The sequence below is a fragment of the Dipodomys ordii genome, unplaced genomic scaffold, assembly GCF_000151885.1.
Source record: "Dipodomys ordii isolate 6190 unplaced genomic scaffold, Dord_2.0 Scaffold231, whole genome shotgun sequence".
NCBI lineage: Eukaryota > Metazoa > Chordata > Mammalia > Rodentia > Heteromyidae > Dipodomys > Dipodomys ordii.
This window is the reverse complement of record NW_012267447.1, coordinates 248317-275295: the sequence shown is the minus strand read 5'-3', so window position 1 is coordinate 275295 and position 26979 is coordinate 248317. Positions and strand designations below refer to the sequence as shown.

Here is a 26979-nt window from a genome sequence, read left to right as displayed (position 1 = left end):
TCCTTGGGCTTATTAGGTCAAGGTTAGTGCTCTACCACTTCAGCCATAAGCTGGCTTTTTGGGTAACTGATTGGAAGTAAGGTTCTCACGGATTTTCCTGCCTGGGCTGGCTGTGAAGCCCAATTCTGAGCTCCTGAGTAGCTAGAACCCACAGGCGCCTCACTGGCACCGAGCTTTCCTTACTTTTTGAATAGGATCTTCCTTTTTTCTAGTGCTAACCCAGCTTGCTCTGTTTGTTAAGCTTGGCATTTTAAAATTATAACAAAAGCCTGTCTAATTGTCACCTTCCCAACCTCAGCCTAAGTCTATAGATGAGAAACACAACATGTAGATGATTTTTTGTGTGACAAATTCCCAAAATGTACCTACAGCTGGGATCTGCTTACATCTAGGTTCTGGTATTGCAGATATAATTTATTATACCCATAACCCAATCAGAAATACAAGTGTATCAATTTATATATAAAAGCATTCTATAATTTGATTTCTACTGAAAGTATTTTTCTCTACAAGTACTCCAGAATCACCTTAACCCCTGCCATCGGGATCTGTCTTTCTTTCTTTTTCTTTCTCTCTCTCTCTCTCAAAGAGTGCTAGCCTTGAGCTGAACAGCTGAGGGACAGTGCCATTGGGATCTGTCTGTCTCTCTCTCTCTGAGTGCTAACCTTGAACTGAAGAGCTGCTGAGGGACAGTGCCCAGGCCCAGAGTTCAAGCCCCACAACCAACCAAAAAAAAAAAAAAAAAGGAAGAAAGAAAAAACAATATAAGCTGGGCTCCGGTGGCTCACTCCTGTAATTCTAGCTATTCAAGAGGCTGAGATCTGAGGATCCCAGTTCAAAGCCAACCCAGGCAGGAAAGGCAGTGAGAATCTTATCTCCAATTAACCACAAGAAAACCCAAAGTAGTGCTATGGCTCAAGTGGTAGAGTGCTAGCCTTGATCTCAAGAGCTCAGGGACAGTGTCCAGGCCCAGAGTTCAAACTCCACAACCAACAAAAATAAAAATAAAATAAATAAATTTTAACGTCATTACCACAAGCATAATGGACATGTTAAATGACAACATTGGTCATCAAAACAAAACTCATTTAAATTCAAAGACAGGTTTGGGGGAAGTTTTTCTCTTTGTGGTCTTTTTATGAAGTATGCATTAAGAAAATGTTGGGAGTGTTTTTTAAAAAAAGGTATAATGCACTTTTTCTTTCTGAATCATTGATCTTTCTAATTTTATAATTTATAGCTGTTTCTACTTCTCTTTGATCCCAATTTATTAATCTTTTTAGCTTTATGCAGTCTCAAAATAACCAAATAAACTTTAACATGTCCCACTTTAGGATTTCGATGTACTGCCCATATCTTTAACATGCACATATATCAAACACTGCAGCTGTCAAAAAGAATACATCCTGATTCCACAGAATTTGTATTTGGTGGGAATAAGATAGTGAGCCAATGCATAAAGAAACATGAATTAACGTAATGAATAAAATAGATTAGAATGAGTCACAGTAGGGTTCCACGAAAGTTCTACCATCTGCTTTACCTAGTTGATTATTCTAATCAAGTTGCATATCATTCATGCACAAAAAGCTGCCAAAATACATACTCAAGTGAGTTGTATAATCTATAATTTATGAAAAATGTGATAAGAGGAAAACGTCAAGTACAAAAACTCTAACATAATAAATTATAATATACCATCCATATCAGTTTCCATTTCTTCTCCTTCTTGAGTTGTAGTAGGCCTCTGGATCTTTGGTTTGATCACAAAAGGACACTCTTTTCGGCACAGATCTACTTCATGCTACAATTAAGGGAAAATATGCAAGAAAATTCTATAAATAATTTTGGAATAGAGGAAAGATTAGTAGGGTAGGAAAAAGATTTTAATGTTGGACCATATGTCCTGCCTCTGATTTTTCCCCCCATTTGTGAAATAAAGAAGTTTTGTTCTGTGTGTTTAAAAAAATGCAATTCTAATGGAAGAATTGGTATAATAAGAAGGATAGTATGACTCTTTAGGGTTATTTGCAGATCCTAGGCTCACATTACATTTGTTTTATAAAAAGTTATACATACCTCAAGTCTATAGATAAAGATTGAAAGTCCACTATGGGACTGAAATGCAGCCATGTCCAGGTTGGTGATGAGGTCAACCACTCTAACAGCTCTGGTGACAAATGTTATTTGGTCCTGTTCATCACCAAGGAACTTTATGACCTAGTGGGAAAATGCAAAAACAATAACTGCAAAGACACAGAGCTGCATTATTTTATAACCATGCAATGGTGGTACAATAAAGCAGAACACTATAAAGGAAAGAACTTGCTTTGTATTGTGCTTGTAAACTAATAATAGCTTTATTAATTCAGGAACTCAACCTCCTTAGCATTTATATATATACATAATTTTATTTACATACATTTTCCTCAGGATCCTTCTCAATGCCTTAACATGTAATATTTTGACTAAGACCCAGGGCCTTTTAAGAACACATTGTGTGACTACAATGATCTCATTATTAGCTATATCTGGTTTTTGTTAATAACACAAAAAGTTGAACTAGAAAATTAAGTATGAAATTTTTCTACGTAAAATTTACATTTTCTATTCTCACTGAATACTCCAAAATTACAAATTATTTTCTCAGTTGATTTCCCCCACAAATGTATATGAAAAGAAAATACAGCACCTTCAATAAGGCTTCCATCATTCCACAGGAGACCAAGGCTTCACCACCAGCATCATAGCTGGCCAAATGGTATAAAAAAGAGAAGAGAGCAGTGGCAAACTGGTGTGGATATGGATCCATGGAAGGATCTACAAGAGACAGTGGGAGAGAGCAAGAGTTGAGATGAAAGCATATTAAACAAAGAGCATACTAATCTTTTTGCCTAGGATAATCGTTATTCAAACCTACCGATCATGGCCTGGATACAGTTCCGTACAAGTACAGGCAAAAACCCATGGTAAGAGGCAGTTCCAGTACAGTCAATAATACTGCTGAGTTTGGGAGTTCTCTCCAAATGAACAATTGATGTTAATGTTCGTAAAGAAGCAGCTTTAATCTCCTATTAAAATAAAAAGCAAAAGAATGTGTCAAATAAAATGCACAGATAATTTAACCAAAGGGCTAATATTCAAACGTAAAATTTATGCAATTTTACTGGTAAATGCTGTTGAGAGTAACACATCAAAAAACTGCATGGCATTTATCTCAGTTTAATACTGAAACAGAAAGAAGTAGCAAGTAAAATGCTCAAGCTTCCCCCTTTTAGCACTAACTCCAAAGGAAAAACAAAAAGGCTAAGAAAGCTATGACCTTGGAGATTCATTATAAATACTTACCATGAGCTGCTTATCTGTTATTTGAAGGACATCTACCAATTCCTCTATTAACCCATTATATAAGATACTGTTTGCTGATTCCTGCAAGGCATTGGAATATACTGCAAAAGGAAAAAACAAGCGGTGAAGCGAGTTCCCAATGATAAATGTCATTTCTGTTTCTGATTTTTTTTTTTCGGTTGTGGGGCTTGAACTCTGGGCTTGGGCACTGTCCCTGTGTTTTTCAGCTCACCTCTACCGCTTGAGCCACAGAGACACTTCCACTTTTGTGGTGGTTTATTGGAGATAAGAGTTTCACAGACTTTCCTGCTGGCTTTGAACTGTGATCCTCAGATCTCAGCCTCCTTAGTAGATAGGATTACAGGCATGAGCCACCAGTGCCCGGCTGATAAATGTCATTTCTAAACGCTGGCCTCCAGTCAGCACTAGAAGGCAGAATCATTCAATTCTACAGAACTGAATTTTAAAAAATGGTAATAAGCATTAATGACTATCACCCAATTACAGAAATTGTCCTATGAAAAGCATCAGTAGTTCCCAAGAACTTTTGGGAATGGAAACATAAAAACAAAGCTGGGCTGATTTTCGTAACATCATTCATTACTTGATAAAACTCCATTGTGCCATGGATATAAGACTTTCATTTCAGCTTCTTCATAGTTTTTGGCTGGGTTCCAGTGGATCATGCCTGGAATCCTAGTAATTCAAGAAGCTGAGATTTGAGGATCACAATTCAGAGCCAGGCTGGGCAGGAAACTCCATGAGACTCTATCACCAGTAAACTACCCAAAAGTCAGAAATGGAACTGTGACACAAATAGTAGAGCACTAGCCTTGAGCAAAAGAAGATCATGGACACCATTCAGGCTCAAGCCCAAGGTCCAGCAAAAAAGAAAACACATAATTTTTGGTCTACTGCACACTAAATCAGGAATTTGTGATACTCTTTTAAAATTTAAGAATGCATATAATCCAATTTCAATTCATTCCAAATTGACGTACTACTAGAAAAAGTTTTGCTTCTCCTGAAGTAAAATGGATGTGATAAGAGCATAGTCCTTTAGTTTCCAACAACTCCTGAGTACCAATGACTTTGCCAGAAGTTATGCTAAATCTGAGTATAAAACAAAAGAGTAGGTTGGGAATGTGGCTTGGTGGTAGAGTGCTTGCCTGGCATGCATGAAGCCTGGGTTTGATTCCTCAGTATCGCATAATCACAAAAGGCTGGAAGTGGCGTTTTGGCTCAAGTGGTAGGGTGCTAGCTTTGAACAAAAGAAGCTCAGGGACAGTGCCTAGGCCTTGAGTTCAAGCCCCAGGAATGGAACAAAAAAAAAATCGAAAGAGTAGTTTCAAAGCAAGTATATCAAAGCAGGCAAGCAACTATAAACATATTCATATGCCAGTGGCTCATGCCTGTAATCCTAGCTACTCAGGAGGCTGAGATGTAACTAAGGATTATAGTCCAGGGCCAGTCTGCAAGGAAACTTCACAAGACTCTATCTCCAATAAACTACCCAAAAGTCAGAAGTGGAACTATGTAGCACTAATCTTGAATGAGAAAGCTCAATTCCAAGCCCTACAATGGGCCAGTACACACACATAAAAAGTACTAACATAAAATAACAGAAGTGATTACCATTTTATACTTTTAGGCCTATAGTAGGTTCCTTTCCAGGTTTTCTTACCTTTTTTTGACATTACTGGAGTGTTTCAACCTTGGAAACTCTGAGCTGGCAAGGCTAGCACAAACTTTGAGCTATGCCTCCAGCATTGTTTTTTCATTGATTATTTTTATTTTTAATTTTATTGCATTGCCGGTCCTGGGGCTTGACCTCAGGGCCTGGACATTGTCATTGAGCTTTTTTTGCTTAAGGAAAGCACTCTACCACTTGAGCTGGAGTACCACTTGAGCCGTAGTACCACTTCTGGCCTTTTCTGTTTGTGTGGTACTGAGGAATTGAACCCAGCTCTTCAGGCATGCTAGGCAAGCACTCTATCACTAAGCCACATTCCCAGCCCCTGACTGTTTTTAGGCACTCACATAAACTGGAATCCACCTAGGTTATCCCCTCCCCCAGGCTTTTTATTTAATCCTTATATTACAATATAAGTACTGCTGCAATATAAAATAAGGAAACGAAGGGTAGGATAAACATGTGGCTAATCTGAAAGGAACTAAAGTGAGAGCACAGGATTTACTTCAAATCTCTGTGTTTTCCCTTTTACTGAGTCACAGTATGATTTAAAAATAATACCCATAGTAGGACCGAAGAATAGGAAGATGAAATAAGCCTAAGGACAGGGTCCAGTGTGAGATTTCCATGTGTAAATGCATTTCTTAAAAATCCAATGCCAGGTGCTGGTGGCTCACACCTGTAATACTAGCTACTCAGGAGACTGAGATCTGAGAATCGTGATTCAAAGTCAGGCTGGGCAGAAAGGCTGTGAAAGTCTTTATCTATAATTAACCACCAGACAACCAGAAGTGGCGCTATAGATCAAGAAAGCTGTCAGGGATCAAGGCACCTGCCTTGAGCTGAAGAGCTCAGGGATAGCACCTAGGACCAGAGTTCAAGCCCAAGACTGACCAAAAAACAACAACAACAACCAAGAGTAGTAGTGCACATTTGATAGCCCAGTACTCAGGAAGTTCAGGTGAAAGGATCCTAAATGCTATGCCAGGAATGGCCAGATCCAAAAACTGAAATAAAATAAGAAAATAGCCAAGACTAAAAACATGTAACTTATCACCAAGGATCATATCCTGCTTCTAGTAGAACATTGAGAAAAATGTATTGTACACACTAGTAATGTTGGCAATTCATACTTCATGCTACAAGCCTTATAGCAACAAAGATGGATGAAATTCACATGAAATGAAATCCAAATTGTCCAACTAGGATTTATTAATTAGTCTTCTCTTACCTAATATAGATATTGCATGTAATCTGGCCTGAACAGCTTGTAATCGTTTCCTGTGATTAGAAAAGCCATGGGCCAGCCGTATGTGTGTAAATAACAGCATCTGTAGAGATAAGACCTGTATTAGGACATCATTAGAAAAGTAAGTACTCTTTTTGGGGCGCTTACCTGTTGGGCTGCTTGGTCAAACAGTATATGGTTAGAATTTGTTCAATGATCAAAGGAACCACTCACCCAAAGTTTAGCTGCCAAAATGGGAGTGAAATCCCATTTTGTTAAACTAAGCACTGTTACTACACTGACTGGCAATAAATAGGGGATATATGCCTAGAGTTCAGATTATTTCAAACCAAATTAAGTATCTTGCCAGAATAAAAAATGATTAGAAAAATCTAACAAAATAAAAATTTTAGTCGAACTATGGCTCAAGTGGTGAAGCACTAGCCTTTAGGGAAAAAAAAAAGTTAGGGGCTGGGAAGGTGGCTCAGTAGTATAGCATTTGCCTTGCATGCATGAGGCCCTGGGTTTGATTCCTCAGCACCACATAAGCAAAAAGAAAAAAAGCCAGAAGTGGTGCTGTGGCTCAAGTGGTAGAGCGCTAGCCTTGCACTGAAGAGGTGAGGGACAGCGCCCAGGCCCAGAGTTCAGGCCCCACGACAGGACCCCAAAAAAAAAAAAAACTAATGGAAAAAAAAATAGGCCTTCAATTCAAGTCCCAGAGATATGTACCAACACATAATGATATTCATGAGTCCATCTGTTTCTATTTTCTCAAACTTGTGCAAGGCTCTAGGAATTTATTGTTGGCCTTATAAAAACAAGAAATTAAGAGAGGTTAATTAATTTTCCCATAGTCTAACTCTAAAGGTAATAATATATTTTCTGCTATGCATTCTCCCCTTTCCCAGTACCCCACACTATACATTTTTCACATATATCATACCTGCTTGTCCTTAGGAATGCTGTACATCTTGGTGAGGGACTCCATGATTTCAGAAGGGCTTTCTGAAATCTACATTAGAAAAAAAATACAGTTATAATAAAAAGTCAAGCAAACATTAAGAAATTAGCCAAATGTCAAAGATTGCTCTTACCTTGTCAAGTTGCTCTATGTGAATATAGTGTAGTGTATTACTACTCGTCTGAAATTTAAAAAGTTAAGAAAGCTGTCAGGGATCAAGAAAGTTCTTAATTTCCCCCAACAGAGACTGTGAGAGCTAACTAAAAACAAAAGATTATCACCCTAGGCTGAAGTATATAACCAAATGGCCTTAAAATCAAAGTAACTTCAAAAGCATCTAAAATATTGATTTTAGCTAGATGCCTGTGGCTTATGTCTATAATCCTAACTATTCAAGAGGCTGAGATCTAAGGATTACATTTCAATGTCAGAGGGACAGAAAGTATTGGAGACTTATCTCCAATAATAAGCAACAAACCAGAAGTAGAGCTGTGGCTCAAGTGGCAGGCATCAGCCTTCAGAGATAAACCTTAGGGATAGCACTCAAGTATGGATAAACACAAACACACTTACATACACATACACACTCATACATATGTGAATAATGCATATCCACTTTGCATTTGATATTAACAATAAATCAGAAGTAAACTATAATGCTAATATCCAAGTACATTTCATATTTCTCTGTTCTTTCTTGGGGGGGCCCCCAAGAAAAGGATTTGAACTCTTGTGCCACTAGGAAGCACTGTACCATCTGATCCATGTCACCACCTCTTCTGTTTTTCCTTTAGTTTTTTTGTTTGTTTTTGTTTTGCCTGGGTCAGTCTCAAACCTCAGATCTCTTACACCTAGCCTCTGAAATTACTGTAATTATAGGCACATGCAGCCACTACACCTGATATATTTGTAAATAAGGGGCCTATTCTCCGACCTTGATGTACCAAGAGCCCCTCAAAGTTTACGGCTTGACAGACAGGTAATATAGATTTTTGTTCCATTTAAATCCTCACTTCATATCCATAGCTTCAGTGTTCACAGCAAAGATTGAAACCTCAGAAATGAGTTTTCTTTGAATATGCATTATAGCAACTACAGTAGTCAAGGCAAAGATTTTTTATATACTAGTCTAGTTCTAAATGAGACTGAATCTTAGTACCTCTTCCAAGAATATTAAATGATAAACCAAGTAGGATTATTCACCGAACACATAGGTTAGCTTAAGTAGAGAAACGTAAGTCATCAATATCCAGAGCATTATACTATATATATGTTGGAATTCTCAACTAAAACTGAAAAAAAATACTTAAGTCACATAAAGTTGTGACTCATGGAACTCTATCTTTTGGCAGGACCCAACAAAAAACTCAATTCTATCAGAGCTGGGCATGTAATTAATACATATTCCCAAGAAGCTTGGTAAGGAAGCTCAAAATAAGCACAAGTATAGTAGATTGTAGACTCTGTCAGAAAAAGTCTGAATAATACTCACCCTTTTCTCGATTTTGACCTCTGCCCCAGGGTCTGCATAGAATTCAAAGTGTAGTGTAGTTGCGCTGGGTGGGTACTTCTGTGTATAAATTGTATCAAAGAGTAAGACAGTGAACTTAAAACTGCTTTTTGTTAAGGCAGATATCTCCCAACTCTTCTCAAAATTCTAGTTACCCAATTCACTGTGGAAAAGGAATGAGCTTTTCCTAAGAATAACTTCTTTTCTTAATAAAAGGAGATTTATTTTTAAATGACTCAGTAAGATCTAGAGGTCCAAAAACTTGCATATTTCTTACTTGTAACCTTTTCTTTCAAGAAAAATTTTCTTTGAAAACTTCTCTCAGAGATGACGGTGAGAGACAAAACTGCCAATTAATATAAACAGAAAAAAAAATACTAGCCTCTACGTATGAGCTAAAGAATGAAAAGCAACATTCTTATGGAAGCCTTACTAACTGCCAGTCCTCTGATATGCCTTATTTAAAGGATGCTTCAATGCTAAATCATAATAATGCTTCAAATATACTCTTCTACAATATGTTATGACTTTTATTCTGGTCAGGCATGCAGCTTGAACTCTGGGCCTGGGCACTGTCTGATAGCACTCTACCACTTTGAGCCACAGTGCCACTTCCAGTTTTCTGTTGGCTAATAAGAGATAAGAGTTTCATGGACTTCCCTGCACAGGCTAGCTTTGAACCTAAATCAGATCTCAGCCTCCTGAGTAGCTATGATTACAGGTGTGAGCCACTGGTGCTGGCACATCTTATGATATTCTTTGAACAGGTTCAGCAAGCTAAATAAATCAGATGCTGACAGTATATCTTATATTTTAAGGGGAGGTAAAGGAAGTACTAAGCAGTGAACTCAAGGACTCATACTTGCTAAGCAAGTGCTCTAACACTTGAGTTACAAACTCCTCTCTAGAAAAGCAACATGACAAACAATATTAGGAACATGTCCATTAAAAGGTTTCTGAAAGAAACCACTTTTTCAGTTGAAAACACATCTACACATTAATTTCATTTAAACCAGATGTTTTCCAAAATTCCATGATATGCCAAATCTCAATAAATTGAGAGGAGTAGAACTAAGAAAGCCATGAAGCAGCATTGTTCAGTATATCACAGTGTTTTGCTCACAGAGCACAAAATAATCCTAACATGAATAAGGAGGTTCAGAATTAAACTACCAAATTTTAAAATAAAAAAAAATGCAGGGGCTGGGAAGGGGGCTCAATGGTAGAGCGCTTGCCTTGCATGCATGAGGCCCTGGGTTCAATTCCTCAGCACCACATAAGCAAAAAGAAAAAAGCCGGAAGTGGGGTACAGCACTAGCCTTGAGCTGAAGAGCTGAGGGACAGTGCCCAGGCCCAGAGTTCAGGCTCCACGACCGGACCCCCCCAAAAAAGAAAAAAAATGCATTTTAAATCAGGATACTCTAGGCCAGGTGCTGGTGGCTCACACCTGTCATCCTAGCTACTCAGGAGGCTGAGATCTGAGGATCCAGTTCAAAGCCAGCCCAGGCAGGACAGTGCATATAAGATTCTGATCTTCAATAAACCACTCTGAAAACCGGAAGTGGCACTGTGGCTCAAGTGGTAGAATGCTAGCCTTGAGCTGAAGAGGAGCTTAGGGACAGGGCCCAAGCCCAGAGTTTAAGCCCCATGACTGATAAAAAAAGAAAAAAAAAGAATTAGAATATTCTAAGAACATACATCTCTTAAATTACCAATATCCATTTATAAAATACTAAATGAAAAAGGTTTATCAGCTAAGGTGGAAACATTTCTGTAATTTTTTATCAAAACTATTGCTGGAAAATAAAAGGCTCAGACTGCTTGGATAAATTTCATCCCATCCATTTTTACCAAAAATGACAAACAGACGAGGCAAATTGGCTCACAATTGTTATCAAAGACTGAACTGTATCTTTTGGATATACAGAAATATAATAAAGGGCTGGGAAGGTGGCTCAGTGGTAGAGCGCTTGCCTTGCATGCCCGAGGCCCTGGGTTCGATTCCTCAGCACCACATAAGCAAAAAGAAAAAAGCCAGAAGTGGCACTGTGGCTCAAGTGGTAGAGAGCTAGCCTTGAGCTGAAGAGCTGAGGGACAGCGCCCAGGCCCAGAGTTCAGGCCCGACGACTGGACCCCCCAAAAAAAAGATTTTGGGGTTCTTTCAAATTCCTTCAAAAAAATTCAGCATCCTAAAGGAATATGTAAGAACATATGTAATTGTGTTTTGTCTATCGTTACCATACTAAGAACACAGGCATTGCTAGTCTACTTCCTAAGGATTACTATGTCCCTATTGATCTCAGGTTTGTCAAACATTCCTATTGTCAAGTGGTAACTTTATATATAAAATATTCATTGTAAAATAAGCTCTAGCAAAAGGATACATTCTTAAGAATTACTTACCAGCATATGCAAGTCTCTGCAACATTCTGCAAGTCCAAAGCCATTCTCCTTTCCACCCCAACTCTTGCAAAAGGAAAAAGACAATGGGTTAAGACAGTTCTTAGGGTCACTACGTCCTTATGTATATAAAATACAAAGTATGTAACTTGGCTTGGAGTATATTGCTGAGAAGACAATGTACAAGTCAAACAAGAGGAAGCAAACAAAAGCAAGAACTTAATAGTCAAACCAAGATGATGTGTCTGAAGGTGAAAGAATTCTTAACTGTGGTCAATTTTGTAGTTCTGGAAGGATGATCAAAAGAAGAATATAAGAAATGGCTAAGCCGGGCACCTGTGGCTCAGGCCTGTAATCCTAGCTACTCAGGAGGCTGAGATCTGAGGATCCCAGTTCAAAGCCTGCCCGGGCAGGAAAGTTCATGAGACTCTTATCTCCAATAAACCGCTAGAAAACCAGAAGTGGTGCTGTGGCTCAAGCGGTAGAGTGCTGGCCTTGAGCTGAAGAGCACAATGACAGCGCCCAAGGCCCCAGAGTTCAAGCCCCACAACAAAAAAAAAGAAGAAGAAGAAGAAATGGCTAGCTGGGTGCCAGGTGGCTCACACCTGTAATCCTAGCTACTCAGGAGGCTGAGAGGTAAGGATTGCAGTTCAAAGCCAGCTAGGCAAGAAATTCCGTGAGACTCTTTTTTTTTTGGGGGGGGGGTCCGGTTGTGGGGCCTGAACTCTGGGCCTGGGCACTGTCCCTCAGCTCTTCAGATCAAGGCTAGTGCTCTACCACTTGAGCCACAGCGCCACTTCTGACTTTTTTCTTTTTGCTTATGTGGTGTGGAGGAATCGAACCCAGGGCCTCATGCATGCAAGGCAAGCACTCTACCATTGAGCCACCTTCCCAGTCCCCTCCGTGAGACTCTTATCTCCAATAAACCACTAGAAAACTGGAAGTGGCGCTGTGGCTCAAGCAGTAGAGCGCTAGCCTTGAGCTGAAGAGCACGGGGACAGTGCCCAAGCCCAGAGTTTAAACCCCACGACCGACAAAAAGAAAAGGCTAGCCATTGCACTACAAGGCTTATATTCACATTTGCTGGCAAGGCAATTAAGACCTATCATGTCTTGGCTAATATTACAGTACCTTGTCACCTTGCTTACCTTGTCACCAGGTAAAATTGAAATTCTTCTCTTTGACATACACCAAAACTTGGAGAACATAAGGTCCTATATTACTTAACACTATGATAGTTGCTTGTTTTGTCATCATTTAATTTTAAAAATTATCTTTAGTTGTACAAAAGGGTTTCAACTCAACATTATTTTAATTAGAAGTCAATGGGCTTAGCAGTTCTTCAGGTAATGGGGAAAACAGTTCAACTGGCTTCCAAATATAAAAACAATGCTCATGTCATTTTGTTTGCCACAAGCATCTTCAAAAGCATTTGAAGTAGTATTAATAGGATCATTTTATTTTTCAATCTGAATACAGGACAGTCATCATAGCTACATCTATGTAAATCAAAATACTATTTCCACTCTTTATATTATACTATAGCTAACTCATATATAGCGTAATTCAAGCAAAAAAAAAGCCACTTAAATCCATGCTTCATTCTATTTTCTTACCCTAAGTGTAGATATCAATCACCTTGAAACTAGACTATCATCAAGCAGGCCCTAGCATGACACACTCACTATCTTCATTTAAATTGTTTGTCCCCCCAGAGAAAAGCTGCTATTGTGTCATTACCTCAAGTGCTGGAATACCTGTCTTACAAGCCTGACCCTAAGTTCCAACCCAAGTACTGCCAAAAATGGGGGGAAAAATGATAGCCATGAAATTTCCAAGTTTGACAAAAAAAATATGATCTACAAATCCAAAAGAAGGGCAACTCTGGGAAGATTCATTATAATCAATTTGGGGGGGGCCGGGGTAGGTCGTGGGGCTTGAACTCTTGGCTTGGGCGCTGTCCCTGTGCTCTTCAGCTGAAGGGGAGCACTCTACCGCTTGAGCCACAGCACCACTTCTGGTTTACTAGTGATTTATTGGAGATCTCATGAACTTTCCTGCCTGGGCTGGCTTTGAACCATGATGCTCCTCAGATCTCAGCCTCCTTAGCAGTGAGGATTATAGGCGTGAGCCACTGGCTCATTATAATCAAATTGCCAATGACAAAGAGGAAATCTTGAACAGCAAGAGAAAAATGACTTGTTAGGTACAAGGAATCTTAAATAAAATGCAAAACTGATAGTTCATCCAAAACTATTATACACACAATGCAGTAAGAGAAGACTTAGCAAAGCAACATTGTCACATAACTTTTAACTGAGAAAGAGCAAAACTCTGTGATCAATAAGAATTTTCTACTATTAAAATTCAGTTGGCATTAATTTGAACTAATATATGATAAGTAAGGTAACAGTTATAAATACCAGGGCAAACACTATTTAATAGAGAAAAAAGACAAGAGAGAAGAATACCTGAAAAGCACTGTATCAACTAGACCTAACATACATATAAAGAACAATACAAGCCAGGTGCCAGTTGCTCAAGCCCATATTCCTAGCTATTCAGGAAGCTGAGATATGAAGATCTCCATTCACCAGCATAGGCAGGAATATTTGTGAGATGCTTATCTCAAATAAATCACAGAAAAAGCTGGAAGTAATGCTGTGGGTCAAGTGGAACAGCACTAGCCTTAAGCAAAAAGGAGCTCAAGGACAGTGCTCAGACTCAGAGTTGAAAGCCCCATGACTGGAAAAATAAACAAATAACAAATAACAATCCACCCCAGAGCATTCATATGTAAAACATATGAAACATTCTCTCCAAGAAAATCTGTAAAATTACAAAACAAGGCATTTAAAAACCAAATGAAATATTTTCTCCAAATACAATATTAAAAAATTCAAAACTTAGACTGAGGTCATGGTTTAAGTATAGTAACAACTGCCTAGCAATTCTAATCTTGGTACTACAAAACAACAACAACAAAAAACCCAGAAATCTAGCATAGAAAAAAATCTGGAAAGTTCACAAACACATGGTAATTAAACAATATTTTCAACAACCTATGAATCAGAGGAAATCACAAAATAAAACAGGCTTTTAGACAATATAAAGATATGTTGTTTTTTTCTTTTTATAGAACTAGAGCTGTAGAACCAATGAAGATGGGAAGATTTAAGACAGGGTGCTATAAAAAAACTGCTGGAAGGGGCTGGGAAGGTGGCTCAGTGGTAGAGCGCTTGCCTTGCATGCTCGAGGCCCTGGGTTTGATCCCTCAGCACCACATAAGCAAAAAGAAAAAAGCCGGAAGTGGAGCTGTGGTTCAAGTGGTAGAGCGCTAGCCTTGAGCTGAAGAGCTGAGGGACAGCGCCCAGGCCCAGAGTTCAGGCCCCACCCACGACCGGACCCCCCAAAAAAATTGCTGGAAGTAGTTATTGCATTTATAAATTCAGCAATGAGTAAAATGCAGCATCCCTCTGATAATTATGAGGAAACAATGCATAAAGTACAAGGTTCATGGACTGGGAAGGTGGCTCAATGGTAGAGTGCTTGCCTTGCATGAATGAGACCCTGGGTTCGATTCCTCAGCACCACATAAGCAAAAAGAAAAAAGCCGGAGGTGGCGCTGTGGCTCAAGTGGTAGAGAGCTAGCTTTGAGCTGAAGAGCTGAGGGACAGCACCCAGGCCCAGAGTTCAAGCCCCATGACCAACAAAAAAATAAATAAATAAAATAGAAAGACTAAGAAAACTTTCCAAAATGGTAATAGAGATATTATTGTGGTCAATTTCTTTTCTGTATATTTCTAAACTTTTAAACATACTGAGAACACAATTTTACTAGGAAAAAATATTTGCTTTGCCAATAGCACAAGTTAATGTAATACATATAAAATGCTTATGATTTTAGAGTAATTTGTCACTTAAGAGTAATACTATCTGGGTGCTGGTGGCTCACACCTGTAATCCTAGCTACTCAGAAGGCTGAGATCTGAGGAATGTGGTTCAAAGCCAGCCCAGAGATGAGCTTTTGGTTTTTCACAATTAAGCATTTTCTGGTTGCTTTAACCTTTTTACTAGTTTTCAGCATTGTGATAATGTTGCCAGCCCAGGCAGATAAGTCTGTGAGACTCTTATCTCCAATTACATCACAGAAAAAGCCAAAAGTGGCATTGTTACTGAAGTCATAGAGTGCTTGCCTAGAGTAAAAAGGATCTCAGGGACAGTACCCAGGCCTAGATTTCAAGCCTCAGCACTGGCAAAAAAAAAGGAGGAGGAGGCACGGCGCCTCCGCCTCTGAGGAAGGGGGGCGGGGGGGAGAAGGAGGAGGAGGACGATGCCAACACTAGTGTTTTCCTCTTATCATCTTAGGCATCTATACAGTTTACTCAACTGCTCAATGAACATATTTAAAAGGGACAACATCAAGAAAAGGGTTGCACATATATTTCTTAAACAGTACCAACTGGAAGATTCAGATAAAGATTTGAAAGCCAGCACACGGTCTCTAATGAAACATAAGTATGGGAAAACAATGCTCAACTCCAAAACCCTGGGGGAAAATACTATATTTCACTCCTTATTACTGGTAAGAGCGTATAGGCTTTGCCCAAACATTGTATTTTACAAAGTCCTTGGTCCAACAAAACAGATGAGAAAGGGAACTGAGATTTGTCTTTTAGTTTTGAAAGAGCAACACACTATCACATTTAAATAATTTCCTGTTTTCAAGAATCCTAAAATAAATAACCTAGCACCTATAGCCCCAAATTCATTAAACAAGCTTTCTACTTAGTTTACCCAAGCAAAAAATATCTGCCTCTAATCAGTCCATTTAAAAATACAAGGTCCAGTATCATTTAAAACAAATTGACTTGGGGGGGAGGGGGGAGGCTGGGAAGGGATGTGAAGGGTAAACAAAGGAGGAGGCTGAAATGCTTGGTAAGAAATGTACGCATTATCCTGCCCATGTAATTGTAACCCCTCTGTACAGTATGTTCACAAATAAAATAAAATTAAATTAAAAATAAATAATAAAAAAAATTGACTATTACTTCTTGTCTCCTATGAGCTATGAGCAGATATATTAGTCATGAAGCCACAGGCATAGATTGCAGACATGTCAATTTTTTTTTTTTTTTTGTCAGTCGTGGGGCTTGAACTCTGGGCTTGGGCGCTGTCCCTCAGCTCTTCAGCTCAAGGCAAGCGCTCTACCACTTGAGCTACAGCACCACTTCCGGTTTTCTGGTGGTTTATTGGAGATAGGAGTCTCATGGTCTCTTCTGCCCGGGCTGGCTTTGAACCGCGATCCTCAGATCTCAGCCTCCTGAGTAGCTAGGATTACAGGCATGAGCTACCAGCGCCCGGCTAGACATGTCAATTTTTGTCTTGATCAGTTCTGTTTTAAAATTACTCTGACAGCCAGGCTATATACTCCAAAAGGAAAAAAATAATTAAAAAATTAATTTTTAGTTCTTGATGCAGTTTCCCAGGCCTGTGATACCAGCTATACAGATGAGATTTGGACAGTGATGGTTCCAGGCCAAATCTGGCAGAAAAAAAAAATTTCAGAACATCACTTCTCAAACAATAAAATGCTGTGTGAGGTGTTTCACAACTGTCATCCCAGTTACATGTAATTAAAGATAAACGGATCAAAGTCTAGGCCAGCTCAACCATAAACATGAAACACTATTTGTAAACTAATGAAAGCAATGAAAGGCTGGGGCATGGATCTAGTGGTAAAGCACCTGTAACAAACTCAGGGCCTTGATTAAATCCCTTTAGTTCCAAAACAACCAAAAACCCAGCCTTCCATATGAACATGATGGGACCTACCTATAATCTCAGCTAATCAAGTAGAGATCAGGGCTGGGAAGGTGGCTCAGTGGTAGAGTGCTTGCCTTGCATGCATGAGGCCCCTGGGTTCCATTCCTCAGCACCACATAAGCAGAAAAAACTGGAAGTGGTGCTGTGGCTCAATTGGTAGAGTGCTAACCTTGAGCTGAAGAGCTGAGGCACAGCGTCTAGGCCCAGAGTTCAGGCCCACAACCAGCCAAAAAAAAAAAAGAAGAAGTGGAGATCAAAAGGTTCTTGGTTTGAGGACAGCCCAGGAAAAATACACAAGATCTTAGCAAAAAAACGAATGGGGACATGCCTCAAGTGGTAGAGTGCCTACTTGGCAAATATAAAGCCCTAAATTCAAACCTTAATAATACCACTTAGTACCACTATATCCTGGCCCCCTAAAATCTTGTACTTCTCAAAGAAAAGTATGTTCTTTTTTTTGAGGGGGCGGAGGATTCTGGTCATGGGGCCTGAACTCTGGGCCTGGGCGCTGTCCCTCAGCTCTTCAGCTCAAGACTAGCGCTCTACCACTTGAGCTACAGCACCACTTCTGGCTTTTTTCTTTTTGCTTATGTGGTGCTGAGGAATCAAACCCAGGGCCTCGGGCATGCAAAGCAAACGCTCTACCACTGAGCCACCTTCCCAGCCCCCAAAATTATGTTTTATCAATAATCTCTATGAATACTACATAGTACAGATGAATTTTCTTCAATGAGTACCTTAGCTTTTTATTTATTTGGTTTTGTTTTCCCAGACTCAGGCTTGATTCAAGGCCTTCAGCTGGCTCAGCTGACCTGCTTCCTCAAGATTGTCTTTCTACACCTCAAGGAATGCCTCCAGCCCAGCCTTTTGCTTGTTAACTGGAGTGAAGAATCTCATATTTTTCTGCCTATGCTGAACTTTTGACTTCAACTACAAACAAATTACAGTAGGGTTTGGTGAATTTAGCTAAAGTTACCAGATATAATTACTCAAGGTGATACAATATATAATTACTAAAGACAATAAAGGTCACCTGAAGGATTCTAATTCACTTTGGCATCCAAGAAATTGTTGAAAGGAACCATATGACCGAATCATATGCTCTTCCGGGCAAGAACAACACAGAAGATTACAAGAGTCTTCACTCAAGACTTACCTCTGCCAAATGTTGTAGACAAGATTACAAGAGTCTTCACTCAAGACTTACCTCTGCCAAATGTTGTAGACGTGTTAGAAGTGGGGTTCTCTTGTCAGATCCAAGACGTGTGATATAGTTGGATCTTTTGCTAAATACATATAGAAGGTTAAGGACTGCCAGCACCACTTGCATATCAGAAGAAGCCAATAAAGTCGTCAAATGCTATATAGGGACAAAAAAGGACAAAGTTCAGGTTAGGCACTTGGCCCTGAGAATGTAAAATTCCAGTATACTATTGTATTTGTTAATATAATACAAAATATTTATAAGGCCAGGTACTGGTGGCTCACACCTGTAATCCCAGCTACTCAGGAGGCTGAGATCTGAGGATTGCAGTTCAAAACCAGCCCAAGCAGGAAAGTCTGTGAGAGTCTATCTCCAATAAACCACCAGAAAACCAGAAGCGGTGGTGGCTAAAGTGGTAGAGTGCCACCAAATTCCCACTAAAGACAAGCTGCCATTTTACCATCTAAAAATTTCATTTATTGCTTCAAATAATCAATTACAATTAACATCTACCTTCCTTTTAGGGAACCACTTAATTTTGAGGAAGCATGTTTTCATAAAAATAAGGGAAGGAAAAACACACCACAGACTGCAAAGTTAAACACAACTCACAGTATCACAGGACTGACAGGAGCTTCTTCATACTAAGTGAGATGTTCATAATACATGAATGAAACTTTTAATTTTTATTTAAAAATTTCTCTCTGTGCTTAGGCAAAAGTGTGCAAGAAATCCAGAAATAAAGGTAGGATTACTGTACATGCAGGGAGTATCAGAACTAATCCTTCCCCAGGTAATGAGGGAGGGCTTTGTATATTTTGTTGAACAAGTGGGAGAATGGAAAACAGAATGAAAAGTTTTTTAAAAAATCAACCAATTCTAATAGTTAAAGAGTAATTTGGGGCTATTCTAATAACTTGAAACAAAGACCAACTCCTACAATCTCCTTAGAATACTCCAATATGTGTGTATTGCATTTCTTATTCATTTCTTGAATCTTGAAAAGGTAGAGCAAAGGGGATAGAAAGAAAAGAACTCTTCTGACTACTCAAAGGAGAGTAGTATCTTTGTGTTTTATTTCGTAGTGGTGATGGGAATTTATCAGAGGACCTTGCTAAGTAAGCACTCTACCACTGCGTGAATCCCCAGCTGAAAAGCCCAGATGCTGAAAAGCCCAAAACTCCATAATAAAAAGGAAAGAAATAAGCAGAAAGAAATAGCTTTCTTATGGATATACACAAAACAGACAAACAGGCTTAAGTCTCCCCTACCTCTATGGAACTGTACAGGTGCCGGGAAAAGCTGTACTCAATAAGCAAGGCTGTGAAGTTCAACACAGCTAAGAGAAGCATTTTCAGCTGCTCCCTTTCTGGTCTATCACATACAAGCATCCATGACATATTCTCCACTGTTTGTCCAGCATCTGCCAGAATTCCATCGAAGCGGTCCAACAAGTCCACCCAGTGATATAACTCACACTGAAAAGAGAAGATAAAAAAAAAAGATGATTATAGACATACACTACACCAAGTCCATCTCTAGTTAAGATTTGTTATAAGATACTCCTAAGAGTGATAAGTACACAAGTTTACATCCCACCACATGAGAAAGGTCATACATACTCTCAGCTAAAAGTCCAAGTTCATTGATACACTATGGTAATATGTTCTAACAGTAGAAAACACTATATACATAAAGTCCTCAGGAGGATTCTAGCTAGATCCTATGTCTAAAATAACAATCAATATCCTCACTTAAACCCATATTATCTGGAATTCGTTTTTAGAGCTGTCTTAAAAATTCTTTTTCCATGGGCTGGGAAGGTGGCTCAGTGGTAGAGCGCTTGCCTTGCATGCCTGAGGCCCTGGGTGCGATTACTCAGCACCACATAAGCAAAAAGAAAAAAAGCCAGAAGTGGCGCTGTGGCTCAAGTGGTAGGGCACTAGCCTTGAGCTGAAGAGCTGAGGGACAGCGCCCAGGCCCAGAGTTCAGGCCCCACAACCGGACCCCCCAAAAAAAGTCTTTTTCCTAGTGTGGTGGTTTCAGCCTGTAATCCTAGCTACATGGGGACAGAGATTGGGGGGGAGGTTGGGATTTGAGGAAAGCCTTGGGCTATAAAAGTTCAAGAGACTCCATTACACTCAATGGCTGGGCAAAATGGCACTTGTCAGCGATCCCAGCTATAGGGAAATCATGATAGCGGGGTATAATGTTGCCAGCCTATCACACCCAGCAACACAAGAGAGCACAAGGAGGATTGCAATCCAGGGGGATGGGCATAAAAAGAGATTACACATCAAAGGGGGCTGGCGATATGACCCAGGTGATTCCCTGGTAACAGTACCTACCTAGCAAGCATAGGGTCGGGTCTTGATATCAATCCCCAGAATCACCAAAGTGAAAGTGAAAAATAAATTTGAACAAAAAGTCAGGGGCTGACTTAGTGATAGTGTGCTTGCCTAGCTTGCATGAAGCCCTGGGTTGAATTCCTTAGTGCCACAAAAACAGAAACACTGTAAGTGCCACTGTGGCTCAAGTGGTAGCCTTGAGCAAAAAAGCTCAAGGACAGTGCCCAGACCCAGCATTCATGCCCTAGGAATGGCAAAAAAAAAAGTCAGAGACTTTCTTAATAATCAGGCACTAGTCTCCAGGTGCTGGTGACTCCCTCCTCTAATCCTATTCAGGAGGCTAAGATGTGATGATCTCGGTTTAAAGCCAGCCCAGGCAGGAAAGTGTGAGATTCTTATCTATAGTTAAATCATAGAAAAAGCTGGAAATAGTACTATGGTTCAAGTGGTAGAGTGCTAGACTTGAGCAAAAGGAACCCAGGGTTCAAGCCTCAGAACTGGCAAAATAAGAATAAAAATAAGAATAGTCTTGAACTGTGTTAGACATTAAAAGCTTCTTATTAAATAACTGCTGAATCAACCTACTTCATTGTGGTTACTCTTGTAATACTAGAAAGAGCATACGGCTGTTACATTTTCTAAACATGGATTCACATACCTTTCCAATATTCCATGTCTTAATTTGCTGTAGTTCCAAGAGGAGTTGCTCATCATTACAAACTTTGAGTTTGTCTATTAAGGCTCTGCAGTCTGCAGGCTGAGGGGGAAAAAAGTAAGTATTCAACAAAAAGGGGTCTGGAATGAAGGAGACAAAGAATAGGAAAAGTAACCCTTAAGCTCACAAAGTAATTTAACATTGCTTATATAAATCAGAGATCTAGCTGGGCACCAGTGGCTCATGCCTGTAATCCTAGCTACTCAGGAGGCTGAGATATGAGGATCACAGTTCAAAGCAAGCCAGGGCAGGAAAGTCCCTGAGACTGTTATCTCCAATTAACTATGAGAAAACTGGAAGTGGCGCTGTGTTAGCATTGAGCTGAAGAGCTTGGGGACAGTGCTCAGGCCCAGAGTTCAAGCCCCATGACTGACCAGAAAAATAAAAATAAAAAAATAATAAAACTAGAAATCTACCACATGATCATTTAGGATTTAAGCAGAAATTTCATGAGAAAATAAGCATCTTTATTCCCAAACAATTAATTTTAAAAATTGGGTAAACCTGTAAATGTGCACAGACTATATAGAGGGGTCCAAATCATAGAAATAAAGAATAAAACTCAACATCAGTCTGAATAAAATTAAGTAATCTGGATCATGATCTGAAAGATAAGACAATGGCTGATAAAAATATATTCAGAGAACAAAATTAGTGAATTCATCCAGGTGCCAGTGACTCAGCTTGAAATCCTAGCTACTCAGGAGGCTGAGATCTGAGGATCATTGTTCAAAGCCAGCCCGGACAGGAAAGTCTGTGAGACTCTGATCTCCAATAGACTCTGATCTCCAATAAACTACCAGGAAACCGGAAGTGGCGCTGTAGCTCAAATGGTAGAGTGTTAGCCTTGAGCTGAAGAGCTCAAGGACAGAGCCCAGACCCAGAGTTTAAGCCTCATGAACAATAACAACAAAAAAATGTGAATTCATGGTAGAAGAAAAGCATAAATGTTGGTTGTATTTTTTGCAATGTTAAAACCTATAACTTTAACAGGGTAAAGACTTGAACTTTCTAAAAATCAGATTCTGTTCTTATTTGGAGTTGTCATTTCTTTACATTCATGTTCTCTGTATTGATGAATTGGTAGTTTGTCAGGTAATAAGTGTGGGTTGAAACTTTCTAGCACATGTTGCCCAAATGGAAGGGGAAATGGGATAGTTGTTAGAAGAAATGATTTCCCATATTCTTTTAAGTCTCTGAAGGCAGTAGGATGTACTGGTAACAGACTTTGATTTGGAAATAAGCATAATTTGGTTCTATTTCTGTTTTTTATGTTTATTAATCTTCTTGACAATAAGCAAATTTTTTAACAAGGAAAACATACCTCTACTAGCTACCTAGGAGATGAAGTTCAAGTACATATATGGAGTACTAACTGTGTACAAAATCAGCCTAAATATTAAGACAGCATACTACTGCAAACCCCATGGGTTTTGGATTAGGTTGTCATTAACTTCCTTATTTGAATCTCTTTTGAAAATGAACTAATCTCACAATAGCACTGTGAATCGGAAGAAATGTATTTTTTGGCATCTAAAACAAAAGAAAAGAGTATTAACAGGGACTTTAAAAACAGAGGGCTGACTGAAGGAAAGCAAAGGAATGGGTGACATTGTCCAAGAAGAATGGTATTCAAGGGGTTGGAAGGGTGGATTGATCAATTGAGCAAAATAGTCACAAATAGGAACTCATACACTGTTTCCTACTATGGGACAGGATAAAACTTATCTTTCAAGAGTGGGAATATTGCTTAGTGGTAGAGTGCTTGCCCAGAATGCATGAAGCCCTGGGTATAAACAGAAAAAGCCAGAAGTGGCGCTGTGGCTGAAGTGGCGCTGTGGCTGAAGTGGTAGTATGCTACCCTTGAGCAAAAGGAGCTCAGAGACAGAGCCCAAGTCCAGAGCTCAAGCCCCAAGTATGGCAAAAATAAAGTAACGTAAAAAGAGCAGTTACCCTAATAGTACCTTTACTGTCTTGGTTCCCTTCTACAAAATGTAAATTAAGTATCATTGTCCTCATAGTAGTTGTGAAGGAAAGTATTTGAGTTTTCTCATTGCATAGGAACTACCAAACTTTATATGAATTTATTACAATAAACATCAAATCTAGGGTAGAAAATTCCTTGCAATGCTACCCAAATACCAAGTGATAATGAAAAACATTTATTAAAATAATATGTAGGGTTGGGAAGGTGGCTCAGTGATAGAGCGCTTGCCTTGCATGCATGCATGAGGCCCTGGGTTCGATTCCTCAGCACCACATAAGCAAAAAGAAAAAAGCCAGAAGTGGCGCTGTGGCTCAAGTGGTAGAGCGCTAGCCTTGAGCTGAAGAGTTGAGGGACAGCGCCCAGGCCCAGAGTTCAAGCCCCACAACCGGACCCAAAAAAAAAAAAAAAAAAAAGGTAACCCCTCCGTACATGACCTTAATGGTAACAGTAAGAAATTTTTGAATTAGCTAGATGCCAGTAGCTCATGCCTGATTGTGGCTTGAAGCCATCCTGGGCAGGAAAGTGCATGAGACTCATATGCAATTAACCAACAGAGGGCTGGGAAGGTGGCTCAGTGGTAGAGCACTTGCCTTGCATGCATGAGGCCCTGGGTTCGATTCCTCAGCACCACATAAGCAGAAAGAAAAAAGCCGGAAGTGGCACTATGGCTCAAGTGGTAGAGCACTAGCCTTGAGCTGAAGAGCTGAGGGATAGTTCCCAGGCCCAGAGTTCAGGCCCCAAGACTGGACCCCCCAAAAAAACACAAAAAACCACACAAACAATTAACCAACAGACAACTGGAAGTGGAGCTGTGGCTTAAAGTGGTAGAGTGGTAGCCTTGAGTGCAAAAGCTCAGGGACAGCGCCCAACCTCTGAGTCCCAAGCTTCATGACTGACCAAAAATAAATTACTACATTTCATTGTCAAATAAGCATATTCATGCCTATAATCCTAGATACTCAGGAGACTAAGATCTGAGGATTACAGTGCCAGCGCTAGCAGAAAAGTCCATGAGACTCTTATCTCCCATCAACCTGGAAGTATAGGTATGGCTCAAGGGGAAGAGTACTAGCCTTGAGGAGAAAAATCTAAGCAAGAACATAAGGCCCTAAGTTCAAGTCACAGTATCAGCATAAAAGAAAAAAAGAAAAAATACTGAGAAAGATCCAACAGCTAGTTGACTGTCCCATATGTATCACTCTTCATTTCAATGCATAAAAATAGCAGGCCGATCCATTTTAGGTACCTATAACTACAAAGTATACTCATTTCCCATTTTGCCAAATTTTTTTGTTGGTGGTGATGAGGCTTGAACTCAGGGCCTGGGCTCTGTCCCTGAACTCTTTTGCTCAAGGCTAGCCAGCTAAACACTTTGAGCCACAGCTCCACTTCCAGTTTTTGAATGGTTAATTGGAATCTCAAGTGGACTATGATCCTTAGATTTCAGCCTCACTTCTAAGTAGCTTATAGGCGTAAGCCACCAGCACCTAGCTTTCCCATTCAATTTTACTCAAGGAATTTCAAAAGAAAATTTGCCTGCTTCTTGTCATGCAAGGACTCATACAAACACCAAGCAATTCGCACAGCCCCACAAGATGTTGTTTCACTTTATCTACACAAGAAATAATGTATTTAGAGAGCAGTATGAATAAACTGACCACAAACATTTTTTTTTATTTGCAAAGAAGAAAACATAAGTAAAGCAAACTTTTGCATACTCACAGCCTCGGTAGGTGTCTTTTTCAGTTTAGTCCTATCTACTTTCATGTTTTCGATTTTCTGCTTTATAATCTGAAATGATAACACCAAGAGAAGTGAGAAGGTAAAACTTGCAACCTTGAGCTCTGCATGCCTAGACATAACAACATGAAAAATATCTAAAGTAAAATCACTGAAGTTATTTTATGGTGCCATTCCAAATCAGAGGCAGAAAGAAGATAGAGGTGGTTAAAAAACATCAATCCAGATGAAAGTGGTCCACATCCCTGTTACATAAGCATAAAACCAAGTAATAGTCAAAATGAAAATGTTTCTTCTACAAGGACACAAAATCTTTAATTGAAAACAAAAGTGTACACATCAGGATGGAAAAAATTCACAATGACCTCATGATTTTCCTAGACATCTCAACAATTCCACATCTAGGAATCTGTCCAAAGAATGTAATTAGGATATACACAGACTAAGGGGCTAGGAATGTGGCTTAGTAGTACAGTGCCTGCCTAAATGCAGGAAGTCGTGGGTTCAATTCCTAGGTAACACATAAACAGAAAAAACTGGAAGTTGTGCTGTGGCTCAAGTGGTAGTGCTAGCCATGAGCAAAAGAAGCTCAGGAACAATGCCCAGGCCCTGAGTTCAAGCACCAGGACTGGCCAAAAATAAAGAGAAAAGAAAGAAAAACAAAAAGCAATTGGGCACTTGGTGGCTCACAGCTGTAAACCTTGCTACTGACCTAAGGATCACAGATCAAAGATAGCCTAGCAGGATAGTCTATGAGAATCTTATTTCCAATTAAAACCACCAAAAAGTTAGAGGTGGACCTGTGGCTCTAGTGGTAGAGTGCCAGTTTTGAGCAGAGTAGCAAAAGCTAAGGAACTGTGAGCCCCATGTCCTGAGTTCAACCCCCAGAACTGACAAATTTAAAAAATAAAGTTTATGTTGGGTGCTGGTGATCTTAGCTATTCAGGAGGCTGAGATCTGAAGACTGTGGTTCAAAGCCAATCATGGCAAGAAAGTCGGTGAGACTCTTATCTCCAATAAACCACAAGAAAACTGGTAGTGGTGCTGTAGCTCAAGGGGTAGTGAGCTAGCCTTGACCTGAAGAGCTGAGTTCAAGCCCCAAGACCGACAAAAATGAATAAAGTTGGAAAAACCTAGCCATTCATATGCAAATAAAACCCTAGACCAGGGGGCCTGGGAGGAAGGGAAGAGATGGGAAGGGGAAACAAAGAAGGCTACAATGCTTGATAAGAAATGTACTCATTATCTTGCCCATGTAATTATAACCCCTCCATACAGTATTTTCACAATAAAAAAAAAACCTAGACCAACACAATAGGCTTCACAAAAAAAGAAAAGAAACTAAGACCTTTTCCTCTTAGTTTAAATAAACTCCAAGATAACTGGACTTCTGAAACACCTTTCTGTTGGCCTGATATCTACATTAGCAGTATTTTTTTTTACAACCCTCTGATTCAACAAAGTAAATAAAAGTCTATTTTATCACTGTTAAAAAAAAAAGAAGAAGAAAAGAAAAAGGATCATAGACCTAAATGGAAAATGGTAGCAGGGCTCCTGTAATCCTAGCTACTCAAGAGGCTGAGATCTGAGGATCGCAGTTCAAAGCCAGCCCTGGGCAAGAAAGTATGTGAGACTCTTATGTCCAATAAACCACCAGAAAACCGTAAGTGGTATTGTGGCTCAAGTGGTAGAGCTCTATCCTTGAGCTGAAGAGCAGAGGACAGTGCCCAGGCCCAGAGTTCAAGCCCCATGACTGATGAAATGAAATGGGGAAGCATTACTTCTAGAAGACAATGGAGTGGAAATCTAGATGATACAGGATATGGAGATGGCTTTTTAGATATAACCAAATGTGTTATCACTAAAATCAAAAAGCTTCTGCTCTAGAAAACACCCTCAAAGCCAGGCTCAGGCAGCTCATGCCTGTAATCCCAGCTACTCAGGAGGCTGAGATCTGAGGATCACAGTTCAAAGCCAGCCCAGGCAGGAAAGTCCATGAGACTCTTATCTCCAATAAAC

At 39.6% G+C, this 26979-nt stretch overlaps 1 protein-coding gene across 2 annotated transcripts in view; it reads right to left on the bottom strand.

Moving 5' to 3' along the window:
• Positions 1–26979, bottom strand: part of Huwe1 (HECT, UBA and WWE domain containing 1, E3 ubiquitin protein ligase) — a 183370-nt gene that overhangs the window by 105179 nt on the left and 51212 nt on the right. For both annotated transcript variants that reach the window (XM_013035924.1, XM_013035926.1), the window contains exons 4-17: positions 24943–25011; positions 21177–21275; positions 19442–19648; positions 18174–18326; positions 11144–11206; positions 8723–8800; positions 7364–7411; positions 7213–7281; positions 6273–6372; positions 3349–3449; positions 2921–3071; positions 2693–2820; positions 2080–2220; positions 1699–1804 (exon numbers count right to left, since the gene is read on the bottom strand). In XM_013035924.1, coding sequence (XP_012891378.1) covers positions 1699–1804; positions 2080–2220; positions 2693–2820; positions 2921–3071; positions 3349–3449; positions 6273–6372; positions 7213–7281; positions 7364–7411; positions 8723–8800; positions 11144–11206; positions 18174–18326; positions 19442–19648; positions 21177–21275; positions 24943–24987 — 1489 coding nt within the window. In that variant the 5' untranslated portion in view covers positions 24988–25011. The remainder of the gene's footprint in view (positions 1–1698; positions 1805–2079; positions 2221–2692; positions 2821–2920; positions 3072–3348; positions 3450–6272; positions 6373–7212; positions 7282–7363; positions 7412–8722; positions 8801–11143; positions 11207–18173; positions 18327–19441; positions 19649–21176; positions 21276–24942; positions 25012–26979) is intronic.